Source organism: Cornus florida, unplaced genomic scaffold (genome assembly GCF_030987335.1).
Source record: "Cornus florida cultivar Cherokee Brave unplaced genomic scaffold, ASM3098733v1 CherokeeBrave_3.0.0_Hap2_Chr10, whole genome shotgun sequence".
NCBI classification, from domain to species: Eukaryota; Viridiplantae; Streptophyta; class Magnoliopsida; order Cornales; family Cornaceae; genus Cornus; species Cornus florida.
The window spans coordinates 87,820,104-87,837,971 of NW_026775580.1; the positions used below are offsets into that span (position 1 = coordinate 87,820,104).

The 17,868-nt window shown below is 34.3% G+C and overlaps 2 protein-coding genes across 4 annotated transcripts; one reads left to right on the forward strand and one right to left on the reverse strand.

The window, feature by feature from the left end:
* Positions 1–3,780: 3,780 nt before the first annotated feature.
* On the reverse strand, positions 3,781–5,748 carry LOC132279817 (putative UPF0481 protein At3g02645). 2 transcript variants are annotated; one of them, XM_059781861.1, is made up of 2 exons: positions 5,197–5,748; positions 3,781–5,045 (listed from the first exon to the last, which is right to left on the reverse strand). In XM_059781861.1, the coding sequence occupies exons 1-2, from the start codon at positions 5,627–5,629 to the stop codon at positions 4,054–4,056; spliced, it is 1,425 nt and encodes a 474-aa protein (XP_059637844.1). In that variant the 5' UTR covers positions 5,630–5,748; the 3' UTR covers positions 3,781–4,053. The 2 variants fall into 2 exon arrangements, with proteins under 2 accessions (XP_059637844.1, XP_059637843.1); XM_059781860.1 differs by having other exon boundaries at positions 3,781–5,057.
* A 1,063-nt stretch (positions 5,749–6,811) lies between these two features.
* Positions 6,812–13,929, forward strand: LOC132279818 (calcium uptake protein, mitochondrial-like). 2 transcript variants are annotated; one of them, XM_059781862.1, is made up of 8 exons: positions 6,812–7,408; positions 9,201–9,268; positions 9,965–10,188; positions 10,363–10,446; positions 11,637–11,850; positions 12,869–13,165; positions 13,278–13,592; positions 13,723–13,929. In XM_059781862.1, the coding sequence occupies exons 1-7, from the start codon at positions 7,054–7,056 to the stop codon at positions 13,491–13,493; spliced, it is 1,458 nt and encodes a 485-aa protein (XP_059637845.1). In that variant the 5' UTR covers positions 6,812–7,053; the 3' UTR covers positions 13,494–13,592; positions 13,723–13,929. The 2 variants fall into 2 exon arrangements, with proteins under 2 accessions (XP_059637845.1, XP_059637846.1); XM_059781863.1 differs by having other exon boundaries at positions 13,728–13,929.
* The last annotated feature ends 3,939 nt before the right edge of the window (positions 13,930–17,868 follow it).

Sequence of the window (17,868 nt, forward strand, 5' to 3'; positions counted from 1 at the left end):
TTCAGCCTTACTGGATTAAAAAATTCTGGAGGACAAAATGGTCTTTATGTGAAATATTAATTTCCTTTTTAACATGCTATGTAACAATTATCGGGCTAGAATTTTGGGAAGGTTGAACCCAAGCCGAGCATTGAGTAAATATGGACCGGATCGGATTGTCTTACTTGGATTATTATATGTGTGATCCAGGGACGGAGCCAATGTAGGCATAAGGGGCTCACGTGCCCCTTGGCCCGTTCGAGCCCTATATATATATATATATATATGAAAATTTTCAATTGCTAAAAACATCTCTTGATTTTTTATTTCTTCTCTCTACTACTCTTTAAATTCTTTTGATTCCCTTAAAAAAAAAAAAAAAAACCAAAAATTTACATTCCTCTTCTTCAATCAAAATCAATTTTTTTTTTTTTTCCCTTCAGAAATAAAAGTCTCATTTTTTTTTTCTTTTCTTGAAATTCTTCTTTTTGCAATTATGTCTGATGCATGTACTCTAAAGCCTTTTTTTTCTTCTTCTTCTTCTTCTTATTTCTTTACTGCAAATTTTACTTTATTTTATTCTATTTTATTTTGTGTAAATAATGACATACTATTTGAATGTTGAGATATCCACCGTTACCACACTTCTATATTTCAAATTTCTGCTGCACGTCTATTTATTTTTTTTCAAAATTTTGTCCTGCACTCTTAGCATCATATGTATGTCAGTTGAAAAAAAAAAAAAATTTGTCTTGTTTAATATGCCTCTCTTCCGAAATAGATTCCTAACTCATCATTGTTTAATTTGTTTTTATTGAAGCTAACCATGCTAAATTGATTGAGGCTAATTTAATCAATATAAAATAAATTACAACGGCCCAATGTAGCATAGATAGGCTATCATGCATGGCACTCAAAATACCAACCAAAAATTGTTTAAGACAGTTATAATTTTATTAAATGAAAATATTATCGATCAATATTTTAATTTTTAATATTTATTAAATATTTATCTTTTTTATTTTATTTTAGGGCTATTATTATAAAATTTTTATTTCTTTTAAATTTTGATCATAAGCTTTTAACCTGTATCAAAAAACTTTCCACACTATAAAAAGTGATCACATTGCCCTAATATTCGTATCCGACCCTTTAATCAGGTTATGAAATAAATTTGACTTTAAAAATATATATTTTAATATAATTACAAAAATACCCTTTAAACCAAATAGTTTTTTTCTCCACCTCCTCTCAGTCTCTCTCTAAAACTCACCTTTTGGTCTCTCTCTCTACAATAGAGAAAACAAAGGGTCAGTGGTGTAATATACTTTGTTTAAGCCAGATGCTGAATTCATCTGCCCAAACTTCACTGGGTATTGAGCTAATTTATAGCATACAGTGCATTCAAAATCGCCACTGTCGTCATTACTTATATCACCCGAATTAGACAGACCCATCGGATCACCCGCTTCACCAGATCCACTATCCATATCAAAACATATAACTGTCTTCAAAATTCAAATGTCTCCTGATATATTCATATAAAATCATAACTCAATTATCAAATCAAATTCAACAACCGGGTTCTTATTGGGCGCTAATTCCGTAACCCTAAAGACTTCCGATTCGGACTGCGACTTGAAGCAATTGGCCGGTTTGGCGGCGAGTTTGTACTGTTGCGAACCCAAAAGCTTAACAAACCGATCCAGTGACTTACAGAGACCCAACGGTTACAGAAAAACGAAAAAAAAAAAAAATAGTTTCAGCGAGCGAAAAGCTCCGGCGTGATCATTCAAACCCAATAGCTCCGGCGACTTTTTCTTTTACAGACCCAACTAGCATAGCCCTAAATCAACCACTTGAGTGACATAACTATATGTAATGGAAAATTTAATTTTTTTTCTCAGAGAAGAAAATTTAATCTCTGTTGCACATACTATATGTAGTAGAAAATTTGATTGCTGTTGTAAAATATGTGCAGCTATCAAGAACAAAGTCAGTGAGTTTGTTTTAAATTCTCAAAGTGAACGAGTCTGCTTGAAGAAACAAAATCCGTGCTAGAGTGGTGGTGATGGGTTTATTGCGATTTTGGGTTTTGGTTGTGGTTTTACTTTTGGTTTAAAGAGAGAAAGGTAGAAGCATTAGAGATGGGGGGAGGGATATTTTTGTAATTTTAAAATAATAATTTTAGTTTTAATTTAACATTAAATTAACCGGTCAGATACGGATATTGAAGTAATGTGATCACTTTTTATAATGTGAGTGATTTTCTGAAACAGATTGAAAGTTTATGATCAAAATTTAAAAATAGTAAAAGTTTTGTGATAATAGCCCATTATTTTATAATAATAATTTTTTTTTTCTTGTTTTCCTTTTTATTTGAATAGTCAAATGTTTGCCATTTTGATTTTTTTTTCCCATCAAGTATGTACATTGTGCCTTCCTAAAATGAAATCCAGTTAGTCTTTTGGTTTATTAACCTAACAATTATTAGATGATTCTGAATTATTGGCACTTTGTGATCGAATCAGTAAAATACAAATTCAATTAAATATAAACTCTCAAATTAAAAAAATATAATATATTAAAAATTGTCATTAGCAAAGAGATGTCATTGAATTAGCAAAATTATTTAATAATATCTCAACAACTGTCAACTACCTCCTCCAACTTTGTCCAATGATGTGCCCCACTTGAATTCATTACATGGGCCCTTCATTCTTAGTATGGTCCATCGTTGCTTATAGTTGCAGCTCAGTGTGACTACTCAGTATTGATTATCTAATTCTTAAATTCTTCTTCTTACAGATTTCATTGTCGAGCATTACAAACTCAGTTAAATACTTGAATTAAAAAAAAATTATAATATATTGCAAATTGTCATTATCAAAAAAATGTCATTGAATTAGCCTACCTAATATCAAATAGATCAAAATCATTTAATAATTTCTCAACAACTATCAACTACCTCTTCCAACTTCGTCCAATGATGAGCCCCACTTGAATTCATTACAAGGGCCCTCCATTCCTAGTATGGTCAATCGTTGCTCATAGTTACAGCCCATTGTGACTACTCAGTACTGACTACCTAACTCTTACATTCTTCTTCTTTCTTACGGATTTCATTGTCGAGCGATGCGGACTAATTTCTCTCTCCATGACTGTGTAACTTTTGAAATAAAAGGAAAAGATAGTAGTATTTAAAAGTGTTAGGGTTTGTATTGTTCATTGAGAAAGTTGAAATACTGAATTTGAGAGAGACAAATGGTGTATTGGGGTTAGGATTTGGAACACTTCCCCGTCTTATCTTTTTTTTTTAGGCATTATTCAGTGACTTAGTTAATAAATCGCCCAGTTCTCAGCATGTTCGTATTCAAGTTCCTTTCTTCCTATTTTGCCAAGAAAAAAAAATCAATCCTATTGAAAATACCTTTAAAATTAAAGATCCAAATAAAAATAAAAACATTCATACAGTTGGATACTTCTGCAAGTCAAATTACATAAAATATTCTTGTGCTTTTTCAAAATTTGTCACAACACTTCCTCTTAAAAAAAACGAAGTATGTAGAATGATGGTACCAGAGTTATATTTCATGAATTTTGTCATGCATATATAGCAGCCTCCTCCATTCATATTATTTTCATAGCAATTTCACCCTTTCAAACTAAAAATCAAATCAAAGGCTACAAACTTTAGTTACTTTTTAGATATATATATCATGGATGTTGGTAAAATATTACATGCTTAGGATGTCCTGTGTCAAATTGTCAAAACTTAATGCTACAAACTATTGTTCGATAAGGTGCAACTTAATATAGTAATTTATTTCATCTTACAATAACATTCATTATTTTACATAGCCAAGAAAAACACAAACCCCCCCCCCCCAAAAAAAAAAAAACCCAAAACAACGTACAGAACATTACCTACATAATTACATATCTGGAAACGAAGATCTTTAATTACAGCGATCTACCTTACGATATACCTGCAGAACTAGCACAAGCAAGAGAAAGATAGGGGTGAAAGCCTTGAGAACCTTCTGAAAGTGATACAGACACTCGTTGATGAGATTAGAAAGCTTGACCTTCCATATATTGTTGTAATAGTTGTTCACTTTCTCGACGGTCTTCTATATGATTAGACTTCTCATCTGGTTTCCCCATGGATTTAGGTATCCCATTGAAGATATCTGCAACTTCAGCATCCCTCAAATGCCCTTTAATGATTTTTTTTTCCCTCAGCAACCTTGCATCCTCTGCAGTATCTATAATCCCACACATGAGATCCACATATTGTGCTAGCTCAAGTGTAATGCCAGACATAGATGACGATGCTTCGTAAGCCACTAAGTTTCGGAGTATAACTTCTGAATTAACATCGAGTGTGATGAGAGGAAGGTAGAGAGTGACTTCCTTTTCATCAAACTTAATGTCCCTGATGCCTCCTTTGTCTTTTAGGCAGCTGAACTTTAATCCAGCATTATTAATAAGTTGTGACACTGACGGAATTTTGATCTCCTCTGCCGTAGTACTAGTCGTCTTACTGTCTTCTTTATTAATGTCCACCTTGTTGTCTTCGGATATTGTGTTGAGGCCGAAATCAGAATCTTCTGCTACTTCATGATCTTCATCTAACAGTTTAATTTCGACTTCGCCAGCTTTTTTATTGACATTTCTAAACCATAGCAGATCAAAAAAATTTCCCCTACACAAATTTTGTATGATTGGATTTGGAAATACATTTGCACTGGATCTGTCTTTACTCACACTACCCGCGGTTGACCCCTCTCCCCGATAGTTCAGAATCATTTGATACATCAAATCCAACAAGTTCACGGCCGGTTTGTCAGTAGGGATAAATAAACTTGGAACTATAAATTTCAAGGGAGATATTTTCTTATAAAAAAGTGGCGGACCAAAGTCTCTTACAGCATCAACTTGATGATCAGAAGATGAAAAAATCTGGAGAATCCTCCATATTTCCTGTAACAGGATCATCGGAAGTTGGTTCTCAAGCATCATAATATCCCTAAGGATATAAGCTTCCTTTGTCAATTTCCTACCTGCAAAATCAACTATATATATATATATCATTTACATTGACATTATTGCAAAGGTTTCTACTTAGCTTCTAATCTATAAATCTTACTTTCTTACGAGCAGGAGAAAAAAAAAAAAAAAAAAAAAAAAAAAAAAAAAAAATTAATTCCCTACCTGAAAAATCAATTTTGTTGTAAGTAGCACAGAAATCGAGCAAAAACAAGCCATCGATGGCCATTACGCATGCTAATGTATTATCACTGAAGGGCAGGTGATTGTGGTAACATGCCCGGATTGTAAGCACGAAATTGGTCTTCAACAATTCATCAATGAACTTTTGGAGTTGGAAGACTTTGTATGGCTCCAGAAATGTTTTCACTTTAGCCAGCTTGTATCCCTCCATGGCATAGAGTTTGGGCTGGAAATGATGAGCTGGTCCCAAACCTATATGCTGAGGGACATAAGCCTCTGGCTTCATTGTGCTCAAGGTTTTGGGCACGTGAAACACGCAAACACGAACTTCATCATCATTAATGGTGATCGACCTCTCCCAAATTTGGCCAATTCCATCCACCCATTGCTCACTAGAGATTGAATTCAAGGCCATTTTAGTTTAATTGGTTCTGTTGCCAAGCTTGTAAATTCTTGATATTTTTGTTCGTATATATATAGCAATAAATAAGACCGAGTCTAGCTGCGTGGTACGACCTTATGCTGAGGTTATTCTGTTTGCACCCTAAAATAATTTTCTCCCGCCGTTAATTGGGAGAATAATGTGTTGTAGTGATTCAAACTTCTATTCAGAGATGAAATCTAATTCAGCATACGCATCTTGAGATAATTTTCTGATTGGACCATGTGCCAAAGAAGTACAAGACAATGTTGAGAGCATAGCGCCACGTCATCAAGTGACTCCTTCAAAATTGTTTCAAAGCACGTGATTGTGGGGGGAGAATATGAATAAGGGTGCAACTTGGGTTGGATAACCTGGACCTAACTCAATTTTTTTATAAGTTTGGACAATTATTTTTATATTTAGGGTTGAGCTTCGGTTAAAAAATTCCAACCCGAATTTAATTAGGGTTGGATTTGGATTGAAGTGCTAACAATACGAACAACCTGAACCCAAATTATAATATTATTTTCATATATATTTTTACTTTTAAATACATTATATATATAATATTTAAACTTTGAATACTTTTTTTTTTTTTTTAATTTTCAACTCTTTTTGTTAACATTTAAGAGAATTAATTTTTTAAAAAGTCATAAGTGTTCAAAAGGAGGATTGAGTAATTCGAATCCGTTTGGACCTTTAATAAAAATATAAAAATATACAAAATTGAAAGACACAATTCCTTGCCCTAAATCATAAAATTTGGCCGAAAAGTAGTCTACACTAATTTTTTCAAGAGTTAGGCTATTTCTCATCAAATAGGGAGTCTAAAAAATTATTATTTACCAAAAAAAAAAAAAAAAAAAAAGTTATTGTGAAAAATTGAAACACACCCCCTATGACTTTTTAACATCCAAAAGGACCAAATAAATTTCAATTCTACATCAATAATTCAATGGACGTCGCTTTTACATTTTAAATTTCAAATCTTCATTATTTCTGATTTAATTTTACTGCTTTCACACTCTCGATTTCAAATTTAATTTTACTGCTTTCACACTTCCTCTCTCGCTCTTGCTTCCACTCCACTTGACTTGGGTTGTCCCCAAAGGATTACAGGATTCCGAAGAAGGCATTGCCCAAAGTACATACGAAAATAACGGTTTTGAACAAGAGAAGCAACTAACTTGAAGACCGTTGAGAACAAATCTCAGTCAAAGCCCCCAACACCATCTTTCTCGGTCAGACAAATCAGTACCACCCCGTACCACTACAACACCCCCCTCTCTCTCTCTTACTTTCTCTCTCTATACCTCTCTAATAATATATATCATTATGTTCGTCTCTCTCAACAATCCTTCTCAATTCCCTAGTCTCATCTCTCTGTTTTTTACTTCCAAAGACTGTCTCATACTATGCATTCTTGCGCATTACTGAGAAAATCCTCACCGTTGATCCGTCGAGTCGTCCAAGCTCAACGTCTCAACACTCGTCCCATCTCCACCCAATCGAACGGCCCACTTTCATCACCACCATCATCATCATCATTGAAATCGTTTGGTGAGTCAAGCTATAATGAGGACAAGAGGAGTGAATCAATTTTAGAGTCGTTTCTGAAATCGCTGATCTCGTCTGGGGTTGTCGTGGTAGGGTCGACCTTAGGGCTTTGCTATTGGTCTTCTCTTTCTGATACCATTTCATTTCTATCTTACGCCGACTCCGGAGACGACACTACAGAGCCTGAAAAGAAACCCAAGTTTCTATTTGGAGGTAATCATTTATATCTATAACACACTTACATACACACTTATATAATGTGTATATACATGTATATCTACAAGCCTAAATCTAGTATTAAAAACATGTCCTCTCATTGCTTGTTTAAATACCCCACTATGCTTTGTTTTGGGCAAAATGTTATCTTATAAAACTGACGAGATTCTCGGAGAGGATCCTTATCGGTATTTATATAATTGAATGTATATAATATGTATATTTATTTGGTGTGGATTATTCTTAAAATATCCCAATATAAAGCTTTTGTCAATGATGAGGATTGATTGAGTAAATTATATTGAGGACACATTTATATATGAAATGTTATGTTGATGAATTTGTGATTCAATTAATACATTGAATAGTATTCCACTAAGGCTGTGCTAGTATCGGTTTCTTGTTCTCTTCAAGAAAATTGTACAAACTAAAATTGAATGATTACAAGCTATATCTTAGGATTGGGGTCACGGGGCCATGTCTAATGATAATCTTTCGATGTTTTGCATTCGTGTTTGTTCATTGAAAAAATACGGAAGGAATATAAATGGCTAAAATATTGATTCATCTATAGGATTTCAAGCATGTTTGTTATCTTTCTCGCTCTTTTCAAAAACAAGGAGGTTTAGAGTGGAGGATTTTCCAGAATTCACTTCTGTTGCTATGATTTTAGACTCTCAACTAGCCACCTCACTCGATGCTGAAAATTTTGTTGGTCGTTTCTGATCTATATCAGGTCCTGTTATAGAGTCAGTGACCTTGTAAGCTTCTTGATGTTTGTACCAAGGCTAATTGAAGTGTTCATCAGTTAGTGAAGGATAGTTTGGGCTACCATCTCTGCTGCAAATACTTAAAAATTCACGACACAGTTTGTCGCATGCCTTCAGCTGATGTTGCTGGTGTGGCCCTCATTTGTCACATTTGAGTGTATCTTTTGGGCTTAGATCGTACTCTGAATCAAGAAGAAAAACGAAAGAAATTAGGAGAATTATGACTCCGAGAGTAGAGCTACTTGTGAGAGTGATTGAACAAATATGATGACATTAAGCAGGGGTATTATTATGAAATTTACATTTATGATGGAGAGAACTAATTGATTGATGGAAAGAATAAAGATTTTTCACGTTGCGTTTATTAGCTATTGAAGAGAGCATTAGGTAGAGTCACTGAATGATAATGTGGTGCAGTGCAGCTTAGAAAGAAAATAACTACCAAGTAGTAAAAGTCAAAGATGTGTTCAAGGACAGGTACAATATAGAAGTAACTGAGGTAACCATAATGATAGGACAGATAAGGACATTCGTTAATCATCTGAAAGCATATTTTCATAGTTACTACGATGATAAAATGATTTTTATCTAGCGCTCATTATTTTCTGAATTCTCTGCAACTGTTCAATATAATTCATATTTGCAATATGGTTTGAGCCTTGAGGATCAAGCTTGAACTTTTTTATTTTATTTTTATTTTTATTTCTTGTTTAGCCTTGCAATTCTTAGAGTTATGTGGTTATGATTTGTTCACCATAATTTAGTTTTACTTATCAAGGGCTAAGTGAACAAATTCACTTAAGAGCCCATTTTTTTTTTTTTAAACTTCTGGTTTTATAATATTCACTGCTGATCAAAAGTAGTAGTTATCCAAGTATTTGTTTTGATAATAGATCACTTTGGCTAAACATAACATCATATATCTTGACATGGTTGACTTTGCATATTAAATTCCTGCCCACATGTTATGCTCTCCATTCCCATCAGGCTAACTAAATAGCTGTTGTTCTTAATTTCAGATGCATACCGGAAAAAAGTTTTCTTTAAGTATGAAAAACGCATAAGGTTGCAAAGTCCTCCGGAAAAGGTATGCAGTTCATTGGATGTATGTTATCATTGTTACTCGTATGCACTATGCATCAGTGCCACTTCATTCATAAATTCCAGCATGCTATCACAGTCATGTAGATATTATCCTCTAGAAGAAAGCTAGGTTTTTTTTTTTTTTTTTTTTTTTGAATAGAAGAAAGCTAGTTAATAGGAATAAACCCTGAATCACTTTATCTTGCCACGAGTCCTAACTTTTTGGACAAAAAAAATTCATGTTATTAGTTTGTGTATACTATGGCAAAGTGACTTGCAAGGGTTACATGTCAACAGCATGCTAAATTTTCATATCTATAGCAATAATTACACACATAAAAGACCTTTAATATTTTAATTTTTTTAGAACTAGTAAAAGAGTCTGTCACTTTTGTGCTTCTCTCCTTGGTAATTAATGGGAGATATATGCATTTCAACTGCACCTTAGGCCTCAACAACATCATATAGTCTTCCTAGCTGCTGCCTGTTAACTGAGTTTATATCATCCTTAATTGACTAGATAACATCATGAGTGAGCACTTTAAGTGAATGCATCAACGAAATTCTTTATCCTCAAGTTGTACAAGCTTGTAACTTGCATCAAGCATATTTGAATATCTTAGTGGTAGGTAGCTACCGTGTCTTCTTTCTATGATCTTATTATGTTCACTGCCAAAATTTGCACCTGTTTCTCTTTCAGGTGTTTGAGTACTTTGCATCATTCCGAACTCCAAGCGGAGAAGTATTTATGACACCAGCTGACTTGATGCGGGCAGTTGTTCCTGTATTTCCTCCGTCTGAAACAACTCATGTTAGAGGGGGATATCTGAAAGGAGAATTAAACCCTGGCGAATTGCACTGTGCACCTTCAGAATTCTTTATGCTTTTTGATACTAACAATGATGGACTTATATCATTTGCAGAGTGAGTCTGAATTTGTCTCTTTAAGATTTGCACATAACTTGTTTCAAAGAGGTTTTATCATACAATCTAGACCTCTTTGAATCAACTATTCACATGTAACATGTCAAATAGTAATTCTATGAAAGTTAAGCTGCTTAGATAATCTCTTTATAGCTTTTCTATTTCTTGTAACAGGTACATATTTTTTGTTACACTACTCAGCATCCCAGAATCAAGCTTTTCTGTGGCATTTAAAATGTTTGACCTTGACAATAACGGGTAGGTTTCACGTGTATTACCAAACATCAAAGGGTCTGATATCCGTCTCTCTTTCATCTTCTTGCTGGTTTGGTCCTTAAAATAACTATCGACTATTCATCCTACAATGCAATATAGGCTTGATATTATTGACTGGATGGTTTTTATTTTTTATTTTTATTTTTTTTTGCCATAAACAGCTGTATTTTTGAAATTCAGTAGTATTTTATATTTATAGACTTATGACGTCCGCTTTATCTACCTTTCTCTTTGTAATCGTGAGATTTTGATGGTCTTATTCCCTCTGTCTCAACTCAAAAAAGCTTTTTTTTAGAACTAAACGACCTTTAGAAAGATCCAATCTCGCATTTTCTTGGTTTGATCTTGCATGAATTACAGAAGAGCCATCCGAATTGGCTATTTCTGATAGAAAAAGTATTACATTTTTATATAATAGTCACATTATTTTTATTTAATGTTGGATTTCATAAAAACAATAATATGGTAAGTGGAGGAAATGTGTGGAAGATACGTTATGCTCCTCGGAAGAATATGTTTGACTGTATAGCCAGCATTTTTTAAAATTGAAACATGTTCGGTATTTTTGAAAAATCAAATAAGTCAAAGAGAAGTGCAAACTACTGAGAGACACAAGGCTATGAGTATATAGTAATCTTTGTGTATTTGTTAAGAATTTCAATTGGAATGCTCATATCACATAACTGTTAGCTTCTGGCTTTATCACTATGAGAGCAAAAATTCTGAACTAACAGGGCTGAGGTTTTGGACTTTGGTGACGAAGAATTGCTTCTATTAACATATCTTATAAATGAGTGAATATGTTTTGTGTACTCAAGAAACTATTCTCTCTTTTTCAATATTAAAGTCTATATAGGCCATGGAGAATGCTTCAAGCCACAATAAAGATGGGTGAAATGTACCTGTTCTTAATGAATTAATGTTGAGACTACTTGTTTTGTTAACATTTATATTTTCATACTGTTTAATCTCATACATGAAACGTAAGAGGTGCAAACAGGACAATGGTTCACGATTCTGTTCACTAATTTATATTTATACTAGCTGTAAAGATGTTATATAAAATTAAATGATGGCTCCTATATCTAGTGAAATAGTATACTGCTTTTTCGAAAGTTTTATATTGACATATGCTTATCTTGTACTGATTAACTGCTGACATTCATGAACAGAGAGATAGACGTGAATGAATTTAAGAAAGTCATGGGGTTGATGCGAACTCATAATAGACAAGGGGCTCGGCACAGGGATGGACTGAGAATTGGACTAAAAGTTTCAGGTTCTGTAGAGAATGGGGGTGTGCTAGAGTACTTCTTTGGCAAAGATGGCAAGAAGTGCCTTCAACATGGAAAATTCGTCCAATTCCTAAGAGACTTGCATGAAGAAGTATGCAATTTCTCTCCCTCTCTCTCTCTTCCAAAATACTTTCACAGGTTTAAGTTAATTTAACACTTTTAGGTTTTCTTTTCGCCTCTCTAACAAAAATATGTTGGTCCTGTTTTGTTACTTCTAATTCCAAAAGGTTGTATATCATGGGAAGTTATTTGTAGATATCTACTGTGTATCTGCAAGTGGATTCAAGAAATAAGGCCTTCTAATGATCACTATTCTTATTTATTTTATCTTTTTACCTCTAATGGATAGTTTTAAAAATAAAATAAAAAATAAAAAATAGGTAGCTAATTTACACATGCGCACCCATTATTATCCCAGTGGGGGGACTACAACCCTCAAGCATATATTTGGAAGGAAGAGGAAAACCACTTGGGCTAAGCCCTTGGTAATGGTTACTAGATATTGATATGTAAATTGATAGGATATATGCGACCAATTTCTATGGAACATTTTTAAAAAATTCCTGAAAATGTAGGCATAACATGTTTCTGTGAGAAGTTAGGCTAATCCCAGAGGTTGCAATAGCAGTAATATGTAGAAGTTGCATGCACTGTTTTTATGCAAATAATTTCCTTAGAAGAATACCCCTGAAATGACCTGAAATGAGCACACATTTAAGAGATCAACAATGTGATGCTGTAATGACAGTAGGAAGAATCGCAAAATTAGAAATCAGAAGACTTGTGCCCTGAATCTGTGACCATCTTAAGAGGTAAAGTAAATAGAGCTTACATTTTTTGAAAATTATAAATTTACCTAAATTACATCTCGAATAGAAATTCATCTAAGTTAGTGATTTACATGCTACAATTTTCAATTGTATAATTAAAAAAAGCTTTGAACACTAGTGATGATTCAAGTAAGGAAGAAACTTTAACTCGATTTACTAAGTTGTGGTCATGTAAAATCTATTTAATAATTTTGTCTGATATATATTCATGGAAACTTATATACCTTTACATCAATCTGTTAATTCATATAGCTAAATTTATGGTAACAAAATTGATAGATATTGAGGTTGGAGTTCGCTCATTATGACTACAAGTCACGGGGAACAATATCAGCGAAAGACTTCGCATTGTCCATGGTTGCATCTGCTGACATGAAGCATATAAACAAGTTTCTTGACCGGGTTGATGAATTGAACAATGAACCACATGTCAAAGACATACGCATCACTTTTGAAGAGTTCAAGAATTACGCAGAGCTACGTAAAAGTTTAAGGCCCTTGTCTCTGGCCATCTTCAGTTATGGATCTGTGAATGGGCAGTTGACAAAGGAGGATTTCCAGAGGGCTGCATATCAAGTATGTCTACCTGGATTTCCCTTCATTCTTGCATTTAGTATATTATTCTTTCCTTTCAAAAAGTTTTAAGCATTTATATTATACTGATACAGTTGGTTCATTTTAATTCAAGGTTTGTGGCATCTCTCTCACTGATAATGTGGTTGATATGATATTCTATGTATTTGATGCCGACCGTGACGGGAGTTTAAGCTCGGATGAGTTTGTAAGAGTATTACAAAGACGGGAAAAGGACATGTCGCATCCAAGGGAGGCAGGCTTCTCAGGATTGATATCATGCTGGGTAGAGTGTACAAAAAACAGTGGTGGTTCAAAGAGTGTTTTTTAGCTCAATGGCTTGATAGATGATGATGACCCTTTTTCTTGAAACAAGGATTTACATTTATCTCTTACTCTCGCATTGGGATTTTACTCGTTCATCATCAAGGTATTAAATTCTAAAGCGAAATAATTATATAATTTTGATTTTTTTTTTTTTTTTTTTTAATTTTATATGCTGCATTATAGCTGTTGATTATTGTTGTAAAGTTATAATTATGTTAAACCTTTATTTGCAGAATAGTTATTCAAGTTGGGATGCTTGTGATTAGATATTCAGTGGGACTCGATCTGCCCAACTTATTCACTCATCTTCTAAAATGAAAATGTGAAGTCAGTCCATACTGATGTATGTACATATTTTTCCTGTTTCCATATCGAAGTTGTCTTGTAATCTAATTTTTTAACACTATTATTTGTTTATTCATTTATGGTATTTTCTCTTTCATTTATTTTCAATCAATTAAAGATATTTTTTCTCCTTATTTACTTTACCTGGTTTCTAATATATAGAAATAAAAGTAGTGAGAACAGAACTCTTCATGGCACAATAGTTGGAACACAGTCACCATAGTAGGGTGAATTTGATGAGATGCATATTTGAGGAATAGTTTTATAAAAATTTTACTAATATATATATGATGACAAGTTGGTTAGTAGCTTAGCGGTATTAAACTTCTACTTTTCAAAGGGAGGTCAAGGTTTTGAGTCTCGATGGAGGCATGTGTGTGTCAGTACCAATTAATATATATATATATATATATAATGAGCAAGCCAAAGGCTAAAAGTAGTTAAATTTAAGTGATTGTTATAACACTGAAATATTTATATATATATAACTAATTATTTGGCTTATACATATATGGACAAAGGTATATATAATATATGCCCCGGGGGGAGGGGGGCGTGTAATAATTATGCGCCCGGGGGAGGGGGGGCGTGTAATAATTTTAGGGAGGGCATTAGTAAAAAAAAAACTTAGGGCTAATAATAAAAGAGAAATAGGTGAAGGAGGAAAAATGAACTTACTTATTTAATATTTATCTTTGCTCTACCATTGCAAGTGTACATACAATTGATACCAGTTTTTGGATTGTACTGTTGAAAGTGTGTTTGTAACGTCTCAAAACTAATACTTTTTAAACAAAAAAAATTCGGCATAACCTCCCCTAAAAATAGGCCTATCACAACCTGTTTAATTGCATTTTTAACCTGTCACGGCTCAAATTCCGAATTCACGGCAATAGTAGATGATAATACACAATCAAATGACCTCGATAATACCTCAAACTAGTATTACTCTCCCCATGCATCAATAAGGTTTACATGTTATCAAATTCACATCCAAAATATCATCAAATACCTTAATTACATTACATAACAAAGTTTTGCAAAATATACATATACACCTTCACACTTTTAGTGCTTTGCAAAAATAATGGGAGATATACAAAAGACACAAAAGTGAGCTTCTAGTATCGCTCAAGCTTGAGGTGGGTTGTCGTCCACCAGTTCTTTTCCAAGACCTGAAAAAAATGTATAAATAGTAGGGTGAGCTATATGCTCAGTAGGTGACACTTAAGACACAAATCTTGTGTCCTTGTGAATTCAAGTAAAGCATAGGCCAATGGGAGATAGGGATCATACAACGTAGGGGATCAAATACAACATACAATTCAATTCCAATTATAAACAATACAATGCAATGCAATGAAATGCAATGCATGTCAATGACACTCCCCATTTTCATTCTCAAAACCATCACTTTCAAACGTTAATACAGCCCGCCCTTTGGTAACCTCACCGCGACACGAGAGGAGGATTGACTAGTGTCCCTGACCCTTGGTAACCCCGCGGCGTCATTATGGGGCCCAGCTAGCTCAACCACACTAGGGCGACTCCCTAGTCCCCTCTAGGCTATATTAACCTCCAGCCCGTTGGTAACCCCGCAGCGACCGGGTTTATCAAAACCAATTTTCCAAACACATCACCCAAAATTCCCATTTTTCTTTTCAAAACAAATCCTACCATTTCATGCATCCCAATGACATGTCCAAGAATGTACATATAATCTCAATATCATGACAATGTGAAATTTTGGCACAATACAATTAAGCATGGTCTCATACACCCCTTTCAGCAAGTTTACACATAGTAGACATAAACTCAACACATAGACATGCTTTTCACATAATACATTACATGTACATAAACATACATTTCTCTAAACAACATTAAAATAATCATTAACACAATTAATCCCTAAGTAAAGCATGTTAGCACATAAAAGAGGTATAATTCACAAAAAACACTACAAAGCCATCATCTATACATGCTTTTCACATAGACAAGTCATAACCCTAAGACATGAATTTTTTTCTAAACATCACTTACACCTCATTGAAGCAATTAATTCTCAAATTTAGCATTTCTAGCACAACAAAAGAGCATAACTCACAATGGAACAAGAAGAGAGTGGATTAAGATGCCCCTACCTCAAGATTGCACCAAAACCCTAGAAATGGGTCTAAATTTTCGAGTTCCAAAGAAGGCTTAAAACTGGAAATTGCTTGCATCAACGCGTAGAGCTCGTCGCACTCGTCGTTTTGCCTCAAACGGCACCTAAATCCGGCAAGTAATGAAGATGGAATCAAAGCTCGAAGATTGGAACCAAAAAAGAAAAAAAAAAAACAGGAGTTTCTGGATAAGGGAGATGACCTTGCGGGAATGAGAAAAAAAGAAAGCAAAGATGGTCTCATGACCATTTAAATGCTTGTTGGTCCCACCCATTAACTTTTCTTTTCTCTTTTCTTTTTTTGTTTAAATTACACCACACACACACACAAAAAAAAAAAATATACACAGACGTTACAGTGTTTGTATCCCAGGATAATGCTTTGTTTTATGTTATACAGCGTATACAACATATGTAATAACTGTTGATGATGGATTATGCGCAACCCAGGTCTGATCTGACTTCCTGAATAAAGAGAAGAAAAAATGATCCTACAAACTCCAGTGTGTTACTGGTGGAGTAAGCTCCGACGAACAAGTTAGTGTGAGAAGTAATCTTTCTGGAGAAATCAAGAAATTGAATTAGGATTTATTGCGTACCCTAAAACGTCAATTAGCCCCCTCTATTTATAGGGCTTAGGTCAGGATGTTACGTAGAGTTCCCGTAATCTTAATCCTTATCGTCATTTGTAGGCCTAATCCCTATCGTATTTTGTAATCCTTATTCGTAATCTGTAATCCTTATCTTAGCCTGTAGAGCCTATCTCAATCTTATGAGATAGCGCGTTACTTTAACGATCTTCTCCTATCCATGGGTATTTAAATTATACATCCATCAGTTGCCCCCCGTTTCGGAGGATTGCTTGTCAAACCACCGAAACGTTAATTCCTAAATATTACATAATAACAGATAGTTAGAATTGTAGAACCAGTCACCCCGCATTTCTACAATAAATTGGTTTGATTAAGAGATAGTAGAGTTTTGTCCATTAACTTAACTCAGATTGCCACTTCGCGAATATAGTCGGGGGTCGAGCTGCCAGGAATTTTTTTTTTTTTTTAGGACCGTAGTTGCCTTTAAAATATTTGTCGTAGTGCCACATTGGCAGGACCATAGATGTCTTTGAAATATTTGTCGTAGTGCCACATTGGCAGCTCGAATATATGGCAAGCTGCTATGCTGGCAGCCTACCTTTCAGCACATAGGTAACTCATGTGAGGTTGCCAGCGTGGTTGTCCTATTCGAGGATTGACTCCTAATCCTACTCTACCTTGTAAAAGTAAATTCTTATGCAAAATAGCCCGCTGGGAACTGCTTGTCCCTCACGAAGCAGATTTCTATTAGAATTCCACCATAAATATTTTTCTTATCTGTTTACGTTCTTCTGCTATAAATCGAGATGGTTTGAGTAGAATTCATTAGAATTCATTGAAATTACTTCCATCTTCCAGAAAGCTAAGTGGTACTAGTCGTAGTGATGTGGTAAGTTCCATGCCCTTGTTTTCTTCCTTCTTTTATTTAATTCGTTGTTGCTTCTTCCTCCAACTCAGTATACCAAGACCAAAGTTAGAAAATTTTATAGGTCACTGTGAAGCTAAGCTCTTGCATACAATAGTGTGTGTTACTGCTAGCATGTTTCACCCAGAATCCAACACTATGTCGGACGAGGTACACCACCAGTTTGATTTGGCTCCGTCAGAGACACATCCGGTACAGGATATAGTAAGCTCCCTTACCTTAGAGGATCTGGATCAAATCAGGCAAACTTATTCAATTCCAGACAGTGTTGCTCTCAGACTTCCTTCACTTGATGATAGAGCGTCCTCCTTTTACCCAACTGAGATTTGCTTCTATGAGTCTGCTTTCATTG

Excerpts from the sequence above, each read along its gene's own strand:
- LOC132279818 (XM_059781862.1), top strand. The coding sequence starts at position 7,054 with ATGCATTCTTGCGCATTACTGAGAAAATCCTCACCGTTGATCCGTCGA. Across the intron at positions 10,189-10,362 it reads GGACTTATATCATTTGCAGA|GTACATATTTTTTGTTACAC; the intron begins GTGAGTCTGAAT and ends TTCTTGTAACAG. Across the intron at positions 11,851-12,868 it reads TAAGAGACTTGCATGAAGAA|ATATTGAGGTTGGAGTTCGC; the intron begins GTATGCAATTTC and ends CAAAATTGATAG.
- LOC132279817 (XM_059781860.1), bottom strand. The coding sequence starts at position 5,629 with ATGGCCTTGAATTCAATCTCTAGTGAGCAATGGGTGGATGGAATTGGC. Across the intron at positions 5,058-5,196 it reads CAACAAAATTGATTTTTCAG|TTGATTTTGCAGGTAGGAAA; the intron begins GTAGGGAATTAA and ends ATATATATATAG.